This window comes from Cetorhinus maximus, chromosome 19 (genome assembly GCF_964194155.1).
Source record: "Cetorhinus maximus chromosome 19, sCetMax3.hap1.1, whole genome shotgun sequence".
Taxonomy (NCBI): Eukaryota; Metazoa; Chordata; class Chondrichthyes; order Lamniformes; family Cetorhinidae; genus Cetorhinus; species Cetorhinus maximus.
The window spans coordinates 26757776-26766718 of record NC_135897.1 but is presented as its reverse complement, the minus strand read 5'-3'; the positions used below and the strand labels follow the sequence as shown (position 1 = coordinate 26766718).

General features: G+C 41.2%; 1 protein-coding gene across 1 annotated transcript; it reads right to left on the bottom strand.

Annotated features, from left to right (window-relative positions):
• Positions 1-573: 573 nt before the first annotated feature.
• Positions 574-7009, bottom strand: LOC144694154 (C-C motif chemokine 20-like). The gene is made up of 4 exons (XM_078564497.1): positions 3641-7009; positions 3159-3264; positions 2993-3070; positions 574-860 (listed from the first exon to the last, which is right to left on the bottom strand). The coding sequence occupies exons 1-4, from the start codon at positions 3720-3722 to the stop codon at positions 830-832; spliced, it is 297 nt and encodes a 98-aa protein (XP_078420623.1). The 5' UTR covers positions 3723-7009; the 3' UTR covers positions 574-829.
• Between the last annotated feature and the right edge of the window lie 1934 nt (positions 7010-8943).

Below are 8943 nucleotides of genomic sequence, written 5' to 3'. Positions count from 1 at the left end.
AAACCAGGGTCACAGGGAGTGAAGTTTGAGCTAAGTAGTAAAACCTATGGCTTTGGTTTTTCCAGTGATGTTAAAGGAAGCTGTTACTTACCCAAAACTCAATATGGTAAAATGTCAAATAATGTTTGCATAACAAGCACAACTTTTAACCTCAGCTAGTTCTAAATAATACCTCAAGCTCACCTCAATTCTCTGGCTCCATATTGCCCTTTCAGAAGAAATTGGAGAAATTATGCCCTCAGGGCCATTATTATAGCCGGACTCTGGTCACCATGACAGCATCAGACCTTTTGGATTAGGAGATCAGCAGCCATTTATGTAGCTTATGGCAGGTTTGACAGTTCCTTGGATCACCCCCTTGTGCCTCCTTGGTGCGCAGCTGACAGACATTGGCTACATATGGCGTGCAGCCTTGCACTACACTTGCAACTAACAAGAAGGTATGCAACCTTTCACAGTGGTGAAATATTGGATTATTTGACACAATAACCAATGCAAATATTAATTATCCACTAAAAATACACTTAAGTACTGTACATGCAAAAAAGCACACACACATGGGAGACTGAAATTGGTGAATCTTTACCTTTTTAATGTGGTAGATAATGCATTAAAACATTGGAACATATACAGAAAATAAAAGTTCTATTGTATTACAAATGATTTTTGTAACAAAATAATATGGCCATATTCAGTTGAACATTTCAGCCTGTCAGTGCAGCTAATTGTTAGCAGCTTTAATGCCACTAACTATACATAAGTACATAGATGCTATGCAGAAATAATTGCTCAAGCAAAGCAGGAGGTATATTTGTGGAGAAGGAATTCTTCAATCAAGGGACATTTCTTCCAGTTTTTTGCTGTAGGAAAAGAAAACGAGAATTAAGTCTCGAATCACCTTAACTCTAACAATAAAACAACACAGAACTGTTGGAAAATGTTAGAAACTCACAGCAGATCACTCAACATCTATGGAACAAAGGAGTTCTGATTCTATTAATATACATGGCTACCTCAAACATTGTAATTTTGTAGATAGATCCACGCACAAAACGTTAATTTGTCTGTTTTCTCCATGGAGACTGACCGATTAGTTCCCAGCATTTTCTGGTTTTTATTTCAGGTTTTTAATTTTTGCAGAGTATAGCTTTTCATTTAATTTATGGAATTATGTTTTGTACACACACAGAAGCCTTGGGCAGGAATTTTACCTCGTCGGGCCGGCCGGCCGGCTCGGGAGTGGTCACGAAGCTGACTGCCACCCGCCATTGGGCCCCGACTTCGATTTCACGCTGGCTGGATGAATAAGAATCGTGCGCTGCAACGCTGAGCGCTGCCTCGGTGGGGGTGGGAGGAGGGCAAGCGCGGGAGTTTGTGCACGTGTACAGGTGCGCGCACTAAAAGCTCCCTGAAAGCATAGAGCTGCCTGAGGCAGCTGAAGGTCTTTACAAGCACAAAGAAAGAATTTAAAAATGTTAAAAACATGTCACCTCATGTGACTCTGTCACATGAGCAGGGACATGTTATGAGTGCGATTCGAAATTTTTATTGTATTTTTAATTCCTGTTGGAAACCTCATCCTGCCCGTGGATGAGGTTTCATAAAAAATCCAAAGGCTGCCTGGCTGGGCAGCGAAAATTTCCATTTAATCATTAATTTAATGGCCTTAATAGGCCTGTTAATTGTTGGCGGGCACGCTGCCGACTCCCGCCGCGCCTGTAACTGAAATGTCGCGCGAGTGCGCAATGACGTCGGGACGCTCGCCTGTCGTCGCGCTTCATTTTATGCTTGAGCGGGTCGGGCACGCGCCCACCTGCTCAGCTAAAAATTCTGCCCCTTGTTACTGATATTGTTAAAACTTATTTCTTTGAATTGAACACTCATCAAGGTGAGGAATGTTGTTAGAATGGGAAATAGAACTCTTTTCTACTTCAACTACACAGGGTCAACAATCCCAGGTCAAAGTCTGCATGGTTAGCTGCAGCATACTGCCTTCCCCTCACTACTCCAACAATGGATTCTAATTTTAACTTGCTCAAGTCCACCCACTTACAGAAAATTAAAATCAGGTCCAATGGGTCTCAGATGCAATCACAACACAGCACCCCTGATTGCACGAGTGTGACATTTTTTTTGTTTCCTGCCTCAGTCCACCTTGTGTGAGACTGCCAACATTAATACCAATTATAAAGCAAAATACTGCAGGTGCTGGAAATCTGAAATGAAAAACAGAAAATGCTGGAAATGCTCAGCAGGTCAGGCAGCATCTGTGGTGACAGGAACAGGGTTAATGTCTCAGACCTTTTATCAGAACTCAGATGAAAGGTCATCGACTTGAAACGTTAACTCTATTTCTCTTCACAGATGCTACCTGCAGCATTTCCTGTTTTAATACCATTTATGTTTCTTTAACAGGAAGGCTAGGAAAAGCAGGGGAAGGAAATGAACCTTATTTATTGGTAAAGTCCATACCTTTGAGTTCATGTTAAGCTTTGCACAGATGGAAATCTTAGTTATAAGAAATTACCAAACAGAAACACAGGCATTTTCACAAAATGAACTTGATGTTAACTTTTCTTCAATAACCTGCAGAGTTGTGGCTATCGAATATTTCAAGTGTTCGTCATCAAATGTATTTTTTTTAGAATTGTAACATGTCATTTTCAGTAGAGGACACAAGACTGTAACACAATATAACCTTTTGTATACATTCCTGAATCAATCTTAGCTCTGGAAAATTGAATTTATGATCTGTGAAGTTTGTTGAAATTTTCTCTAAATTCTCTAAAATTCTAGAATCAAATTGTACCATTATTTGATTTAATGTCATTGGACTGTAAATGGATTATTTTGACTTTGTGTGATAGTGTTAAACAAACAATAGTGAATGCACAGCCAATTTTTCAGGTCTCTCCAAATCTTCATTTTATATTATCCCACAAAGTCAAAATTATCCCCTCGGTCTGGTACAGATAAAAGTGTGTGGTCTTACCTCAGCAATTTCAATGCAACTTTCACCCAACGACTGTCAGGATTTGCACATACTGCCTGTCCTCCAACAGTGTAGAATCTGTAAAGTGTATTTAAATAGAGTTTGTCAGTTAATGGTCATCACCAAAAGTAATTACTCCCAATCGTTCCGTATGACACGTACTTACATGATTGCATCTATGTCACAGATCTCATTGGATTGTTGCTCCACATAGCCGGAGATTAATCTGAATGGCAACCGTTTCTTTGAATAACGGAGACAGCAATCCACTGCTGAGGTTATAACAGAGGGTTAAAAAAAAAGAGCAAGCTGTTAGATAGAGACATGATACTAACTAAAAAGTAATTTGTTTAGAGAGTGAGACTAACATAAATCCTTTTTAAGCATAACAATTTATATTACATTCTGTATTCACAGAGAATTAAAATTCCATTGTGTTTGGGTAAAGTTTGAATGAAAATTTGTCAACGTTGTCACATTTTATTAGCCTTTCATACCCTCTTTACATAGATTTTGACATGCCATACGCTGCATTGGTCCCATTGTCCTCAATCATTTTACAATATGTGTGCCTGATGTGCAATAATAGACTTAAGTCTTATGGTATACCTTGAGTTGCAATTAATTAATAATTGATGTAAGACTTACATGTAGAGACTGAGTCATCGAGCATGTTCAGCACCAACAGTGAGAATAAAACAGTCACCACAAGGTTCCTCACAGCGCTCATTGTATCACTGACTGTTTCAAACAACTTCTCTCTCTTTGCAAATTATTCTAGAATTGTCAGCCGATCAGTGATCTTGCCCGTTCTGTCATCTTATATATAGAGAGGATTTTGAGAAAAGGTCAGAAAAGTCATTGGAAAAAACGCATAATTAAGGGAGTGAAACAACCTCCGTATTATACATTTCCTTTTTGTTTTTCCCCTACAGATACCGCAGAAACATTCTTCAATTACATTGTGCCAGCTGAAAAATGTGAAACTGAAAATTTAAAAAAATCAAATAAGCGGTTAAAATTTACAAATGATTTGAAATTTTCTATAGCTTCAGTAAAACTCAGGATTGAAACTGAATTTGTCATTGTGTTATAAAATTGTTCTCATATTGGGATGGGGATTTCAGATGTCTGGTGCGGACAACTGTAAATCTGTTGGTAAAATCTTTCTCTGTTCTATGATTACGGTGAAATAGTAAAAGGCTTCTTTCAGAAGATGGTCACAATTTTGCTGGAAATACCAAACAGAGAGAATCTTTACAAATGTATTAATAGATGGAGTAGAGCTTCAATAGAAGATCCCCTGCTATCATTTTGGTGGAAGGGCAGGCAAAACCTTGGCAAAACACCTGTAATCCTTGTTTAATCATTGACCCAGGGTTTCTGCTAATGACATTGTGGCAGCAGTCAGCAGAACTGCTGAGAAAATATGTGCTGATTATTTTTGAAAGTGTGTGTGTGTATTCTTTAAATGACATAACAATTTCCTCAAAGAACAATGAACAATGTAACTAGAATTCCATAGTATTTTGTATGAATCTGGGTGGTGATATCTGAATGAAAGTATGCCAAAGAAGAGCTTTCTCCTTACAATTTTAGTTTTTAAAAAAATATTTAGACCCTTGTTTTGAATTTTGCGACCTGCATTCTCTTCACTTGAAGTATTACACTCAGCACACCCAGTCTTACCAAACGCCACTGGCTCCCTGTGGCCCAGTGAATTTACTTCTAGATTTATCCATGGTCTTCCTTTGCCAGTCGCATGAGGCCCTGACGTGGGCAATGCTGCAGGGTGCTATGCCATGTTTCTGAAATTCTCTTCCCCTTAGCTTTCTATCTCTATCCCTGCCTTTAACAGCCTCATTAAATACTTTGAGGTACAAATTGGTCTTTTCTGGTTGTGGCGTGACAGTGAGAGACCCCCTCTGATTCCCTCTTCTCCCAGCACCCCCACCCTCCCCCGCACCACCTGTTCATTCCTCTCCTACCCCTCTTTGTCCCCCCTCCCCTGCCAAAACAGACTCTCGTAGCCCAACAGTACCTCCTGCAGCCTTCCACCTGCATCTGGATGATCCAATCCCTGGTAAAAGCTGCTCTGCTGAGAACAACCACCTCCTGGATGCCACTGTATGGAGAAGATCCACGTGGTTAATGTTCCACTCACCCAGTGCTGCACGTGGTGTTCCAGGGTCGGGTCGTTGGAGGCCTCCATCTTCTCCTCGGATCTCTGCGAGCTGCCCAAGGCCTTCTTAAGATAAGTCCCGACTTTCACACACCACGTTGGTCCAGACATGCTCTGAGCCGGTATGATTTCTCGCTGGTGTTGCTGATGATCGGGCCTGGAGCTGCAATTCCAGTCGGGCCTTCATCTGCATCCCATTATAGAGGGCTGCAAATCAGCTTCACGCCCCCTCTGGCAGCAAATGCGATCCACATGGTGGACAGTAGCGGATAGTCACGTCGTCTCTTAACTGATTTAACTAAATCAGTTAAGTTAAAACTTAACTAAAACTGATTTTTGGACCACCCACCACATTCTACGCCCCTCCCCTCCCCCACCTCCCGCCATTAAGCCTACTGTGGGAGGGGGGTGGGGGGTGTGGGCAGGCATGGGAAAATCCTGCCCCTAATTATTTATGTTAATCGAATGGAAATTTGTGTGCTAACCGGTGAGAGCATTACATAATCACAGGTGATGTGGAAGAAAGTAAGCCATGAAAAGGTCGATTTGCCAGACTTTCCCACGGCATGTGGAAGATGATGCAACCACATTGTTTCTGACGCTGTTGCTCTACCAGTTTAGGAGAAAGGAAAGTTTATTTTTGAACTGAATGCTTTTTCCTTCATTGCATAATCACTAAAACCCGATTACCTTTAGCTAAATTCAAAAAAGCCGGCAAGATTTTCATCACTAAATTGCATTCACTTTATCTTTGCTTTTATCAGTTACAAGTGTTGTTTTCATTATAAACAGTCAACACTATTCAATATTACTATCCTCCTAAGTAGGCGGAGTGGCCTGTGTGTAAAGATGTTGCTCTATAATTTGTACAATTTAATTTATGATTCTAATTTAATTACTTATCGTAAAATAAAGAGGTACTGATAAAACATCATGGACCTGCAATATGAACTTTGCACATTTGCTGCCTGACCTGCTGAGTTCTTGTTTTAAGATTTTCAGCACCTGCAGAACTTTGCTTTGCCTCTTGAAATGGCTGCCATCAGAATGATTTGCCTTAATTTATCATAATTCAATGCTAACAATCAGTAAGTAATTTATAATGTTAAAAAAAATCCCCCCTGAAAATTAACCACTGGATTGGGAATTTGTGGGTCATGGTTAATTATTTACAAGAGCAATGTTACAAAGTGTCACGAGTAACTTTCTGACATGGCTCTCAAACAATATACTTTAGTAAATACAAGGACAGCATCAAGAAAACCACTAATTCCTCTGGAAAGTACAGATGGTATCAATGTAAATGTACCGTGGAGAACTTGATTTTACCTGTGGCAGTTTTTATCTTTCCCTTAACAGTGAAACTCCAGCAATCTAGAATATTTTGATGAACTTCCTTGATTTTACACAACAACTTCATTCTATTTTCTCATGAAGAGTTTAAGAGCACAGGAATTGGCCTGCACTTAATTAAATGTCCAGAAGTTTCAGAGGCTAAAAGTTTTAATTGGTCAATCAGTTCCCAAGCTGAATGCTCAGAACTCAGTTTAATCTCAGTCAATTTTGCTGAAGTGAGGATCAGCTTAAAACATTTTAGTGTTCATTCTCATGTGCAAACCCCTCCATGGCTCACCATTCCCTATCTCCATAACCTCACGCAGCCATACAATCCTCAGGGATCACTGCACTTTTCCTATTATGGCAATAACTGTATCCCTGATGTCTGTCCTGTTTGCTTTCGGCTGTGGAGGTCCTAAGCCTGGAATTCCCTCACTAAGCTTTTCCATCTCTCTACCTCTCTTTCATCCTTTAAAACTCTACCTAAAGCCTCTCTCTTTGGCTGCACTTCTGGTCATCTGACCCAATATCGCTTTATGTGGCCCAGTGTCAAATGTTATTGTACGACACTACTGTGAAGTATCTTGGGACATTTTATTATGCTAATAGCACTATATAAATACGAGCTGTTGTTGTTGAAGTAAATTTTTCCATGAGTTGTAAATTTAATGAAAACTGATAGAGGGTCAGTAAAAGGTACATCACTAATACAAATATCTTTTATTAACTAAGTGAATAACTAGCCAGTTTTGGTACTTCCTAACAACCAATGTGCATCAGACATATATATTTTATCGTCCATTCAGTTCAATAGAGTAAAACTGGCATTTATATAGCCTTCTGATATTAAAGATAATGTCAGATTGTTGATTGAATTCGTGAGCACAGAGCAAGGATAGGAGGAAAATTCAGGATGACGATCCCAACAATAAAGGAATATAAAGAGGTCATGGGTGGTAGCATGAAATGGGCATTAGTGAATTGGCAGCCCCTTTTACATTCCAAACAATTTTCTTTTCCATTGACTTCAGTGATTCACTCCCTTCCACACGCCACCAATGGTGCGGGAGAGTGGGAAGGACCATGGTGGGATAGAGCTCGGGTGTGCGGGGGGTGGCATATGCAGGCCTGAAGGGGTATGCGGAGGTGCAGGGTTCTGGAGGGGTTCACAGGGAGGTGTCAGCAGAGTTAATGGTGGATGCCTGGGGTGCAAACTGAGGGTAACTGTTGTAGGAGGATATGGTGAGCATTAAAGGGGGCAGAGGGAGCCAGTAGGGTGGGAGGATGATGGTACGAAGGTGTTGCGTGAAGGGGTGCTGAGGGTTGTTAGTGGGGATGCAGAGATGGACACAGATTCCCAGGGGTGGGCAAGATGGGGGCGGGCAAGTCAATGTTAACAGGGGTGGGATTCTCAGGGACCAAGAGGATGTTGATGTTAATCTGCAAATTTCCAAAGTTGATGGGGGAAGGGTTGAAAGATGATGGTAGGAAGGTTGAAATTTATACAGGTGAGGGGGGGCGGGGGGGGGCGTCAATAGTTATGGGGGATATGGTGTGCAAGGGTGTGTGGGAGGGGAAAAGGTGTTCAATCTAAGGTGGAACGTCACTACCACCACGGCTGGGCTGGTCGCATCTTTGCAGAGCCTCATGGTGGAGATCTCGAGATGCTGCATAGGAGTTGAGTCCTTGTGGGTGGATGGAGATACAGGTTACCTCAACTGGACAACTGAAGGGAAACCCCAGCCTGTAGTCTTCACAATGTTAGGGCACTGGGGCAGTTGAGATAGCTGGGGAGCTTTTCACACTGGTCACAGTTTTCTACCAGGTGTGCTGGGTCCTGAGGTTATTCATTGGACAACTCCCACCACCCACTCTCCAGCATCCGCCCCCCAACCTGCTAGTGTTAAAAAATGCAGGATATTTCTTAATTATACTGATAGAGTTCAGAAACAATGATCTAATTGAATAGCGAAACAGACTCAAGGGATTGATTGCCCTACTTCTATTGCTATGACAGTGAGACTATCACCTTCTGGTCATTTCCCTGCAGCATCTGTGCATGTCAAGAGCTAAAGAATATACCTAGAGTGGGATTTTCCCAATCGGGTCTAAGTCTTCCACCTGCATCTGGAGAAAAGATGAAAGATTTTAGAAATATTAATAGCATTGCCAGATTTTTGTTCAAGGCAACGAGAGAAGGGATTTATGGCCATACCTTTTGAATATACATTGTCAGTGGGGAGACTGTCCATTCATCTTGATGGATGGAAAGTCAAGGGCAACATTCCTGTGATTATTAATAGTTTTGGAAATGAGAATTGTTCGATCTGCCTTGGTCACTGTTTAAGAGGCTAACAGTGAGCCTTTCCCAGAATCAAAGATCCCAGTGATGGAAGCCCTGCTTACTGAGAACTGTTGACCATTCAGAGGT